The sequence below is a fragment of the Camelus ferus genome, chromosome 11 (genome assembly GCF_009834535.1).
Source record: "Camelus ferus isolate YT-003-E chromosome 11, BCGSAC_Cfer_1.0, whole genome shotgun sequence".
NCBI classification, from domain to species: domain Eukaryota; kingdom Metazoa; phylum Chordata; class Mammalia; order Artiodactyla; family Camelidae; genus Camelus; species Camelus ferus.
The window spans coordinates 23,446,372-23,459,513 of NC_045706.1; the positions used below are offsets into that span (position 1 = coordinate 23,446,372).

General features: G+C 42.1%; 1 protein-coding gene across 3 annotated transcripts in view; it reads right to left on the reverse strand.

Moving 5' to 3' along the window:
- Positions 1-13,142, reverse strand: part of PDCD11 (programmed cell death 11) — a 40,669-nt gene that overhangs the window by 25,571 nt on the left and 1,956 nt on the right. For all 3 annotated transcript variants that reach the window (XM_032491013.1, XM_032491012.1, XM_006182984.3), the window contains exons 3-12: positions 12,520-12,651; positions 11,341-11,508; positions 9,785-9,946; positions 8,064-8,187; positions 7,423-7,604; positions 2,926-3,033; positions 1,456-1,662; positions 1,127-1,251; positions 885-945; positions 88-234 (exon numbers count right to left, since the gene is read on the reverse strand). In XM_032491013.1, coding sequence (XP_032346904.1) covers positions 88-234; positions 885-945; positions 1,127-1,251; positions 1,456-1,662; positions 2,926-3,033; positions 7,423-7,604; positions 8,064-8,187; positions 9,785-9,946; positions 11,341-11,508; positions 12,520-12,651 — 1,416 coding nt within the window. The remainder of the gene's footprint in view (positions 1-87; positions 235-884; positions 946-1,126; positions 1,252-1,455; positions 1,663-2,925; positions 3,034-7,422; positions 7,605-8,063; positions 8,188-9,784; positions 9,947-11,340; positions 11,509-12,519; positions 12,652-13,142) is intronic.

The following is a 13,142-nucleotide window of genomic DNA, read 5'->3' on the forward strand; positions in this document are numbered from 1 at the left end:
GTGGAAAGATGCAGAAACTCCAGCTGAGAAGCACTGCTCTCTTCCCATCTGGCCAAAACCCCAACAAAGACCCTTCAGGAGGCTCACCCGGCACTTGACTTCATCCCCAATGTGGTACTTCTTCTCTGGATTCTTCATAAGGATGTCAGCCAGGTGCATAGGGGGTACCAGGCCTCTGACTTGCTTGCTCACCTTCACCAGTATCCCGTATGGCTTTATGGTCAGCACCGTGCCCTAGAGAGTCCAAGGAAAAGATGCCATGATGCCTTAAGAATGGTCTTTCCTACACTACTTACAACACAGCATCTCACACCTCTCTTTCGAATGCCACCTTCCTGGGCTAACTGGGCCTGCTATTCCAGATCTCATGGGGGCAAAGCACCCACCCCACACTGATCCAGAGGCAGTAGGATTTATTTATGAGAAACTTCACATCTTTATGTATGAGCATGTTCTTTCTGTCTGCCTTACAAGTACATTCTCCAATGGAAGGGACTGGGTCTCCTAAGGAATGAACTCCATATGAAGAGGAGCTTTCCACTGGGGCTAAGTGGTTGGACAGGAGAGGCAACTGGAACTGGCTTTTTACTAACATCCCAGGTGTCTCAAGTATCATAGAACTTTGACCTGGACTAATAAACACCACCGAATCCCAAAATTGATGACCTACTGCCTCTGTGTAGTTGGGAGGTGCTAGCAAGACTTTACCTTAAAATTAATTACAAGTTACCCAAGGGAAGAAAAACAAATTCCAGTTAGCAGGCAGAAGCAAGGAGCATGACTTTAAAAGTGTTCACATGAAGACTAATAAGCTGACAGTTAACCTGTGAACTAAAGACTGTCTGAAAGTGGGGGAGTATCTAATTATACACCTGAGGTCTTACCTTTACCAAGACCCCAGGTTTGATGTCATGATACCAAAGGAACTGAGCTTCAATAATAGACCTAGAACAAAACGCAAATACAAGATTTAAAAACTAGGGTAGAGGCTGCCTAAAATTCAGAGCTACCAAAATCATGCTGGCAAGAAAGGAAACCGTCACCAAGCAAGGCCAGGAGACACTGTGACCATGCACCCACACAGGGGCACACCTCTACACCTCATGTGAGTTAATGACAGACTTACGTCCGCAGAGAGAGTAAAGCGAGTTCATCCATTTGGCTGTAGTCAATGATTCTACACTTGTGAGTGTTTCCTGGCTTGAAGGTCTCAGGTTTGAAGAGTTTCTTAGAGTTGGAGAGATGGCTGAGCTACAAAGTATGAAGTGATTAAGAACAAAACAGAGACAACAGTCTGGGGCAATCAGACATTAAATCAGACATAGAGATGACTCAAAACCTTTATCACCTACCCTGAAAACAGTACTCTGATTACCTGTTAAAATAATTGCTCTAACTAAAGGACCCCAAAAGTCCTTCTGGGTAACATCTCAATGAAGCAAAGAGCCTCCTTACCCAGGCATAGGCCAGAGCCCCATCCTTCAGCCTGAAGGTGGCCCCAGTGTTGGGGAAAAAGTCCTGGACAGGAACATCATCCAGCACAGCTCCCAGCTGCTGGCAAGAGAGTCGAGGGAGTGGGCGCCCAGGATGCAGGAAGATGGGGCGCAGGCTCAGCCGCACAGCTCTGGTCTGAGGATGGACACAGAGGACACAGGCCTTTACCTAAACGAGGAAAAGGGCATAATGAGCAGGACAAAGCACACTGGAGATAAGACACTCTGGAGAGGACTTTTTGGGAGGGTCAAGATTCTCCATACGCTGGCCAAGCTATAGACAGAAGTACTAAAATCACCTTGTGTTGGGGGATGGAAATAGCTCAGTAGTAGAGTACATGCTCAGCATGCACGAGGTCCTGGGTTCAATCCCTGGTACCTCCATTAAAAAAAGAAAAAAAGTAGAAAGAAAAATTTAAATAAAATCAGCTCATGCAATCATGCAGCATGTGGAAAGTTCAAATGATATCCCAGAGGAACTATGTCCGACTGAACCAATGCTTATTCAAGACCAGGAAAATATATACCAGGTCTCCTCAACACCATGAGGCTAATAATATACAAGCAACAGAAGCCATGTACTGGCGTCACTACGTCAGAAGCTCCTCTGAAACACAGCAGAAACAGTCTACTCTGATCATAAGGTCATTGCATGTAAAATGTCTCAACTCTGTACACAAATATGACTATAAGGAAAAAAATTACTAGAAGGAGGTTCACCAGAAAGTTAACAATACTATCACTAGGTGTTGGGAAAACCTACTTTTACTGAAAAAAAAAAAACTACACACACAACAAAGCTTCTACAGCTTCCACTAGCACGTGTTACTGTTAAAAAATAAATTATTTGGGGATTTCTAATAAAACTCTGATTAACATATATTGAGATTTTCTTCTCAAATATCCATGTTCATTGTAGAAAATTTGAATATTTAAATAAGGGTAGAAAAATCACCCAGACTTAATCACTAATGCCTGACTGCATAATTGTCCAGTATTTTAACCAGGTGCACTCTTTTTAAGATTTTTTTTAAAAAAAACTAAATCTATGTTACAGTATTTTTTAAACTATATATTTCTACTTAAACATATATCTTGTTCTCCTATGTTAAATACTCTTCCAAAACACTTTACATTATATAAGCAAAAGATTCATTACCAAAGAAAAGACAAGAAGTCAAACCATATGGAAGAACATGAAATAAAAACGACAAGTTGCCTTCTTCTCCATATGCTCCTTCTCTAATCGCAGGCCCCAGAAGTAACCACTGGTGGTCTCTCGTGGCCCTTCCACAACACTTCACTCCCCTCTCCGCCTCTCTGACATCTGTCCACACGCATTCCCAGGACCTGACCATAGCTCACTGCTGATAATCGACAGCTGACTGGGACACAACTGAAATCAAGAAAAGGTAAGTGCAACATTTCTTACTGGCTGATTTGAGAAGTATGTTCCAGCTTTCTTGGGATCCAGGTGCATAAAGTCAACCAGGCCAGTGAAGAATGAGAGAAATTTCAGTGTAAGGCCAAGTGGAGTCACCTAGAAATAAACAGAACCAGTTATAAAAAAAATCTCTGTGAAAGAACCAAGAATGTTCAAGATATCATTCATACTAAGCACTCAGTGCCACACTTTCCATGATAACTGTGTGTCTCTCCTCCCCCTGCTAACCTGTATCATCTCTCTTCCTATAAAATCAAATGGCAAGGCAACTCCTGGCACAGGGTGTCCCTCTATTCAGGAGGCTCACCTCCCTTCCAGCCCGAGAGGACAGCAGTCTTCCACTCTTGGGATTTCCCAGTGGGATGGAAGGTGCCTTGTAACAAGGATCCCCAAGGAACTGCCAGCCTGACAACGTGGACAAATTGTCACTAACTTGGTGATGTGCCCTGACAAAGAAGGTACAACCCAAATGCTTACAGAAGGGAGATACTGACCATGACCAAATCACCCTATAGAGCCTCTCAAAGCTAAGAAATTAGAGGTGACAAACACATCAAAAGAGAGCAATGAAGTGGTTGATTGAAATCAGGGAAACTAAGTCAGATTCCCCAGGTCCTCTCCTCAAACTGCAGGGTCCACCTCTCTCCCATCACCACAGAAAATGCGCCAGACTCAAAACACAGAATAGGGCAAACCATGAAAACATGGATTAAGAAAAATTCTGAATATTATATAGATTATTAGATATACAGACATACCACCTTTCTCCCATCTAGCTCTTAACAGCCAGACTTACACCCTCCTGAGTCAGAAGAGATCCTTTCTAGAGAAATCTAATATGCCAGAGAAGACTTTTAACAATGACACCTGGAGGTTGCTCAAAAAAAGTCAGCTAGTCTCCCGATCCTGAGAGTGAAGTCAGCCAGTCAAGAAGTCCCATCCAGGCACACAGACCTCTTAGCAGTTTTTTAGTGCCTTACTCATACTATGGTGGTCAAAACAAAAACTCAATGGAGAATGGAAAGTTTAAGTTGGGAGACTCTCCCAGAAGGCAGGATATACATAAATGTATGCATGTATCAAACCAAAGAGAAGAAAAAGTAAGAAAATTAGAAAACTGATTCATTAAGGCTAACATCATATTAATAGGAGTTCCAGAAAAAGAAAATTCCGGGGGAGGGTAAAGCTCAAGTGGTAGAGTGTGTGCTTAGGTATGAATGAGGTCCAGGGTTCAATCCTCAGTACCAGTACATATACCACCCCAAAAAAAATTCAGAAAAAGAAAATTATATTAAAAATTTTAAAAGATCTGATAAGGGGCTAGGATCTAGAATATATAAAGAACCCTTATACCATTTTTAAAAATTTTTAAGTGGTTAAAGGACTCCTGAATAGCTATTTCTCCAAAGATATATAAATGGCCAATAAACACAGGAAAAGATGCTCAGCATCACTAATCACCAGAGGAATGCAAACCAAAATCACAAGATACTACTTCACACCAACTAATATGGCTATGATAAAAAGAAGGATAAATGTTCGCGAGAATGGAGAGAAACTGGAACCCTTGTACTGCTGGTGGGGATGGAAAACATTGCAGCCACTTAGGCTGTTCCTCAAAAAGTTAAACACTGAGTTACCATATGACCCAACAATTCCATTCCTAGATCTATACCCAAGAGAAATGAAGGCATACGCCCTCACAAAAATTTGTACACAAATTCCATAGCAGCATTATTCACAATAGCCAAGAGTGGGAACAATCCAAACGTCCACTGACTCCATACGATGGCACAATATTCAGCCCTAAAAGGAATAAATCACTGACACCTGCTACAACATAGATGAACCTTGAAAATATGCTAAGTGCAAGAAACTAGACACAAAAGGCCACATACTGTATGGTTCAATTTATATGAAATATCCAGGATAGGCAAATTCAGAGATAGAACTAGATTAGTAGTTGCCAGAGGCTCAACAGAGGGATGAATGTAGAGTGACAACCAATGGGTACCAGGTTTCTTTCTGGAGTGATGAACATGTTCTGGAATTAAACAGTGGTGATACCTGCACACCCTTGTGAATGCACTAAAAAACCATTAAACTATACAGTTTAAAAGGGTGAATTTACTATATGTAAACTATATCTTGATTTAAAATTTAAAAAAAAAAACACCCAACAATACAAAAAACTTTTGTAGAACTGAAGGATCTGCATTTCTGGATTATAGGTCTGCAGCACAAATAAATGGACAGAGAGCCATACCAAAGCACATCATTGTGAACTTTAAAATAAAAGGGATAAAGACAAGATCCTTGAACATACAAAGGAAGGGAAATCAAAATAACATCAGACTTTTCAATAGCACCAGAGAACAAGTGACAATGGGAACAATGACTTCAAAATTCTGAGTTATTTTTGACCTAGAATTCTAAACCCAGCTTAATGATCCACCACATGTTAGAGCAGAATAAAGATGTTTTCAGATATAGTAGGTGTGCAGAAAAGAGTTAAATTAGCAGGCCTTAGACTGTGATCCTTAGAAAAGCCTGCCCTGGGCTGGTGTCTGGGAACTTAGATTTCGGGAGGGTTCCCACTGCTCCTAGAACTAAGTGGCTCACTGTACCTAAACTATTTGTGCAAACAATAAGGTTTATGCTAAACACTCGAATTCTTTATGGGAGTTTGAATTTTGGTACATGCAAGGCAGAGGGTGCCTATGTGACCAGCCCCAATAAAAACTCTCAAATGAACTTTGCTGGTAGACAATATTCACATGTGTTGTCGTAACTTGCTGCTAGAGGAATTAAATACAGCCTTTGTGACTCCACTGGGAGAGGACTCTTGGAAGCTTGCAGCTGGTTTCTTTGGGACTTTGCTCCATGGGCCTTTTCCCTTTGCTGATTCTGCTTTGCCTCCTTTCACTGTAATAAATCATAGCTGTGAGCACCACTCAATGCTGAGTCCTGTTGAGTCCTCCCAGTGAATCATCGAACCTGGGAGTGGTCTCGGGAATTCCAAAATACATTAGGTCAAGAAAGTAACCTCCCATGTGCTTTTCTGAGAGTGCGTCTGGAGAATGTGATACATTAAAATAAACTAAAAAAGAGGAATACACGGAATCAAAGAAGGCTCTATCCCAGCATTAGAGCGATGCAGCTGCATGCCAAAGAATGCCAGCAAACCACCAGAAGCCAGAAAGAGGCAAGCAATGGTTCCCCCGCCGGTGTTGGAGGGCACACAGCCTGCCAAAACCTTGATTCCAGGCTTCTACCTTCCAGGAACTGTGAGACAATAAGTTTCTGTTGCTTTAATCCACCTAGTTTGTGGTCCTTTGTTAAGGCAACCCCACGAAACTGGTAAAATACACGTACAACCAAAAATATAATACATGTACAACCAAAAATATAAAAAAATCCCACTGGAAAAGAAAAAGAAGGCTCTATGCAATACAGGGGAGTGAGTTGGGAAGGGTACAGCTCAGTGGTGGAACGCATGCTTAGCATGCATGAGGTCCTGGTTCAATTCCCAGTACCTCCACTAAAGAAAAATAAAAACCCCTAATTACCTCCCTTCCCCTCAAAAAAAAACCCAATACAGGGGAATGGGGAAGGATCCAGGATGACAGTGACGGGAAGTCCTTGGGCATCAACTATGCAGAAGCCCTATAGAGCAACCAGTCCAGATTAGAGCAGGATGACAGTAAAAGGATCTCCAGGTTGGGGGAAAAAAAGTAACAAGGATTATCTAAAGGGCCTGAAGATACAGAAAATAGAAACAGTGAAAGGTATAGGAAGAGAATTCAGCAAACAACAAAAACAAAGCTGATTACCAACTTCAGGAAAAAAAGCTGTTCAAGAAAGAGTCAAATACTACCCAGCTCAGCAAGTAAATATATTTATGTAGTCACAATAATTTAAACACTGAATAATGATTTAATCAAAATTTTTCTGGACCCCTGTTGAAAGGTTGGGGGAAGGGAAGGGAAGCATAAGAGAGCCAAAACTTCACCTACCTTGATAAGAAGTTAAAACTCAATGCCTAAAAGTGATAAACCATGAGATACAGCAGAAGCTTATTACTTAGAACTGTGGGGGTAAATTTCAAAAGATAAGCTAAAAGAATTAAAGACGGGGGTTAGATGGGATGAGACAGTTCTTCATTATAAGCCTTTCAATACCATTTGATCTTTTAGATCAGCACTGTCCAACAGAAATATAAGCCACATACGTAATTTCAAGTTACCTAACAGTCACATTATAAAAACTGCAAAGAAACAGATGAAATTTATTTTAGTAGTTTATTTAACCCAATATATCCAAAATATTATTTCAACATGTGCTACTGGCTACATTTCAAGTGCTTGATGGCCACATGGGACCAGTGCCACCCTACTGGACAGCACAGTTTAGGCTGTGTGCACACACTACTTCAATAAAAATGATTTTTACCTTAGAAAATAGCAGTAACAATGAATGGCTTACCTTCTGTACCTGGGCTTTGACCACCAATCCTGGCAGCAGGTTATTGTGGGTCCAGTTTTGCTCCTCAGTGGCAATGGCAGCAGAAACTTCTGAATGACCAATAGACAGACTAACAACTCCCCCGTTGCCTTTCACCTCTTCAATGGTGCAGTTCAGGTACTGACCCACCTTCAATTTAGCACCTGCAAGCCCAACCCCCAAAAGGAAAATACCTCTATGAGAAGGACTCCTAACTTGAGCTCAAGCAATACCTGAAGGATCCATGGCCCACCTGCCTGGTTACCGTGCAACACTCCCCATGTGCCCAGGCTCTCAGAGACCAACTACAAGAAGGGAGCAAAGTGACGCAAAAGTATGGAAACCTCAACAAGGCAGGAGAGTGCTGCTTCAGAGGCTTTGAGGACCCAAATTCCAGTGGAATCTTCTAAGTGAGCAAAAGTGAAACTGGTCCATCAGATCTTAGTAAGACTGCCATTCCTGACCCTTGACACCTCTTCCCTTTTCTACCAGCTAAGATTAACAGCTGATTTTAGCAAAGCCAAGCAGCCTTTAAGGTCACCACTCCGTCATTTTACTTACCGAAGTGGCATCTAAATATAATCCCCACACAACCATGTACCGGCCCCTCTTCATCCCCTCACCTTTGTTCTTCTGTCGGATGTACTCCTGGGCTTTCTGCAGTGGCAGAAAAGCTCTGGCCCCACCAACACCAATGTCCACTAGGTAGCCATGGTCTTCCAGGCTGGACACAGTGCCTGTGAGCAGCTGGAGGAAGAAAAAGCATTCTCCAAAGTTCAAAAGTCAAAGGTCAAAGGATATATGAACAAACATCCATTACCAAACATGACTGCTCCCACCATCAATCTCCATACATCATCCCATAATCCCACGCAGCCTTCCACTTTAACTTTAAACCTCAATCCAGGGAGTAGGGGTAGATATAGCTCAATGGTAGAGTGTGTTCTTAGCATGCAAGAGGTCCTGGGTTCAGTCACCAGTCTTTACTTAAAAAAAAAAAAAAAAAAAAACCCAAAAAACCTCAATCCCTAAAACACAGGGAATATCGTCATATTTTATTACAACTATACATGGGGTATAACCTATAAAAACTGTGTCACTATATTGTACACCTGTAACATGCATAATATTGTGCCTCAATTATACTTCAATTTAAAAAAAATTTTTTTAAAGAAAAGGAAAAAACCCCTCAATCCCACTAGAGAATAGAAGAGTAAAAGACATCTTAATTCTCCCAGGATTTGGAGGATCTTATGGTTTCCAGACAGTGAAGAGTTGAATAATGGAATGACAGAAGTGGAGGTCTCTCCACTGGAGGATTTTCAAAAGACAGGAAAGGCTTTCATGTTATACAAAGAGAGATAAACCAGACAGCCTTGCACGGTCACTCCCAGTGCCATGACTAATGAGAATTCAGAACTACTACTCTTCTGTCATCATGACTTTTCTAAGCACCTCCAAGACATTAAAAAAAAAAAAATCTTGCCAACCTCCTTTATATTTCATGGGAGGCACTGTGGCATTCAAATCTGGCTCTGACACTTATGAGCTATTTGGTCTTTGGCCACTTAAACCTTTTTCAGTCTATTTTCTCAGACATACAAGAAGGATCTCTATCAGCCTCACAGGGTTGCTATAAAAATTTCTTTGGAACAGCACCTATCAAACAGCAGCTTCTCAGCACCTGTCAATTTCCTACAACTTGGCTTACTTTTATTTCCCTTTTTACTCAACTTTTAGGGCCTGTCCCAAACTCCACTGCTTCTAACCAAACGTTACAAAATCATATTGATCTCCTTCCTCTCAAGTGAGTATAGTTCATGAGTGTGTTTTGTACCTACTTAACTTGGAGGTGCTGAGCGAGGATGAATTTCCCCTGAATCTCTACAGGACCGGGAGGTTCAGTGGCAGACTACCTGTTAGTACAACTGACAGACTCACTGCCCTGTCTACCCTGTCTCTTGTTCTCAGAGAGCAGTCCTCAAGCATACACCCCAAATGCCAATGGCTTAAGGCTTATCTGTGAAGAAGTCTTGGTAAGATAAGGTACTTCAAGGAACTCCTTCTCACCCTTACTAAGATTTCCTTGGAGGCATTTTTTTTTCCTACCAGCACATCTTGGACTTGCTTTCCCTGTCTACCCTCCAAAGTAATGTGATTAGGTTCAAGCCTTCAATTTCCATCAAGAGCCCAAAACACTCTGGAGAACCCCCACCCCCAGGGAAAGACCCACCCCATGTGTAACAGTTAAGCTGAAAGTGAAAGGCAGTCTACACACACCCAAGGAGGCAGGAAAGGGAGAAGGCACGTCGCCTGCTCCTCTTCCCTGGCCCCAGATACGTACCATGCCGGATTTCAGGGCTTCAGCACTCAGCACTTTGTTGACATTTTTGGGGTTCAGAGATAGCTTGATATTCTTTTTGCCCCTCTGAGTGATGCTCAGACTGCTCACCACACATCTCACCAGCATTCCAGGTGAGAAGAGCTCAGGCAAGCTGACCAGGTCCTGCATAATACAAATGAGGAAGACTTGATACGCACCCTTCCCCTGAACTGAGAATTCATTGCACGGCTCTGGCTCAATGTTTTTTTATCCTTAGATCCCAAAGAGCCCAAAAGGTGGATGAAGATAGTAACTGCTCGCCCACAAAGGAGGATGGGTCTGTGGCCAAGTCACAGTCTTAAATTACAGCAAAAGGCCTCCAAACATCTCCACACAATGGGTAAAAGAGAGATGACTTGTCAAAAGAATCCTCTACGTTTTCTGTCTCTACTTCCTCACCTCCTACTTCCTCACCTCCTACTCACTCTTCAGCTCCCGACAGTCTGCATTCCACGCCCTCACTCCATACTTCATCCCCCAAGAAAATCTATCAGTGACTTCCATGTTGCTAAATCCAGCAGTCCATCTTACACTCCTTCTCTTACGTGACCTTTACAAAGCATTTAACATCGGTGCTCTTTCTCTCTTAAACATTTCCTCCCGTCTTCTAAGACCCTTTAATCACTGATTTTCTTCTTTACCTCTCTGGCCCCATGTTCCTCCTTTTATCCAGCAATTAAAATACAGGATTTACTCTTGGCTCAGTCTTTCAGTCTCCTCTCATTCTGAGCAACTTCCTCCCCCTTTACAGTTTCAACTACTACCTATACAAAGAAGTCTCACACACTCATATTTCTACCCCAGACTCCCTTGAGCTTCAGGATCACCTATCTACTGGTTGTCTCAACTGCACCTCAAACTCAACATAACAAAAAAATCAAATTACGATCATCTCTCCCAATCCGGTCCCCTTTCAGGGTTTCACATCTCAGGATAGCATGACTGTCAAGTCATGCTGAACAGAAATCTAGGACTCATTTTCGACACTTCTCACAGCCTCACCACCCATATCAACTCCACCACTAGGCACTGACTTTACCTCCTCAGTCCTCAGTAAATCCTGAACGCAAGCTGCCATCAATCTCAGAGACTGGACTATGGCAATAACCTCGTAACTAGTCTCTAAGCAATATTCGTGCCTCTTCAATTTATTCTCTATGCTGTCTACATGTCACCTAACCCAATGAGAACATTTCAAGGGTTTCCCATTGATTCTAGAAAAACCAATCTTTAACACGGTCTGCCCTCCACCCAACTCTCTAGCCTCCCACACACCACCAGCCCCTGCTCTCTCTGCTCCAGCCACACTGGCCTTCTCTCTGCTACACATCAGGCTCCTTCTGCCTCAACTCCCTCCCTTCTTTCTCTAGCATAACCTCATCCTTCCATCTCAACTCAGGCTTCCTTTCCTCAGGTACCTTGTACCTTTCCTTCTTAATGCTTAGCAAAGGTGTAATTTTACATCTCTTTGTGTACTGCTTATTTCCAGTTACAGATTTCATCCAGGTTTCCCTTACCTGCAGAGGTTCCTCTTGTGCCACCTGCTCATTCAGCTTTTCAGTGTAAGCATCACAGATTTCAGTCACTTGCACAACCCCCTGGAGGCCATTGGGGAGGCTAATCACCAGGTCCAGTTCATTTACCTCTTTCACGCAACCCAGAATCCGCATCCCCTCACATAGGGACTAGAAGAGAAAGAGTGAAATATGTACAACAGGGAGGAGAACAATGATTGGGGAGGTTGGGGGTGGGGTGGGGTGTCAGGCTTCTGGTACCAATGTCCCAACTCTGACATATAAAAGCCACAGGAGATTCACATGTGTATATGTCAGTACACTCATCAAGCATCTGACTGAGCACCACGAAAAGCTTAAATTATACAACAGCGTTTACAGCCCAAGGATGCTGCTGGGCACTCTCGCCTTTTCCTTTATTCCAAGCAACCTAAATTCAAATGCCTGGCAGGCATCATGATACAGGGCGCAGGCCAGCAGAGACAATGGCAGTCTGGAGTGTGCATGCCATGTCTAAACAGTGCAATCACTATTCTACTCCGTGTGGCTACAAACATGAGGGAGTGTGAGCTTGTATGGTCAGCACTTTCAAATTTTAACAAGCCAGAAATTTTTATACAAAATTTTTTAGTTTTCTAATGTTGGCACCCAGTTAAACATTTTTTTTTAAGTAGCACACAGGACAAATAAAATACTTCTGTAGGCTGAATCTGAATCTATCCCTTCAGAATCATTTGACTTTTTTTCCTTTTTTACAACTAACATGGATCAGACTTATCTAAAAATTTAAGGAACATAATAAGACTGCTTCACTTCTCTGAGATAGTTCCCACGTCTATAAAACGAAAGGGCAGAATAAGAGTGACTGCTAACTTGATTCATTGTTCTAACCTATGAATCTACTAAAATACAAGTTCCCTGAGGACATTGGAATGAGGGACTCAGCAATTAAAAAGAATAACAAACAAAACAAACTACAACAAAAACATGATCACAGGCACTGATTAATAACTGAGGAAAATGATGCTCAATTCTGAACAAAAAAATGGAAGAATCTCTACAGACACAAGTTATATACATATGAAAAGAATGAAAGAAAAATAAGGAAGGAAGAAGAACATATACAAACTTAATTAAGCAACCCAGAGAGTTTGCTTAAAACAAAATCAAGCTTTAACACACCTCCTTATTAAGGATTTCAAACTTCTCTCTTACAAACTTGCTGCTTTCTCTCTTTTCAATTTTCAGCTTTTTTGCTTGTGCTGGTCTTTTCTGGTTCTTTTTCCTTTTGGTGGATTCTTCTTCAGTAGAAATCTAAAGGGGGAAAAAAGATCCAAAAGAATGAAAAGCAGCAATCCTGGCCCTTCCCTCTAGTCTCAAGCTTCTGTGATCTTGCTTTGTTACTCCTCCACTCCACTCCACTCCCAACTATTCCTTTAATTCCTGTCTCCATTCCAATGCTCCCTTTGCCTAAAATATGAGCTCCGTTTTCAAAATCTGTTCTCAAAAGCCCCTTCTCTCCTGTGTTCTTCCTCCCTTAACTGGGATAGACATGGGGGTTCCAGAAGAAGCAATTTGGAACAATGTCCGAAAATAAAAGGTGGGGTCACAAAGACCCAAGTTAAACTGTCATCTCCACCATAACAAGCTGTGGGGTTTCAGCAAAATTATATAACCTCTCTGGGCCTCAGCTCCTCACCATGCAATGGTGATCTCTACTTCTCAGTACAGCTGGAAAGATTACATAAAATAGACATAAGGCCATACAATCAAATGTTAGTTCCCTTCCCTCTTGCATTTGGAGC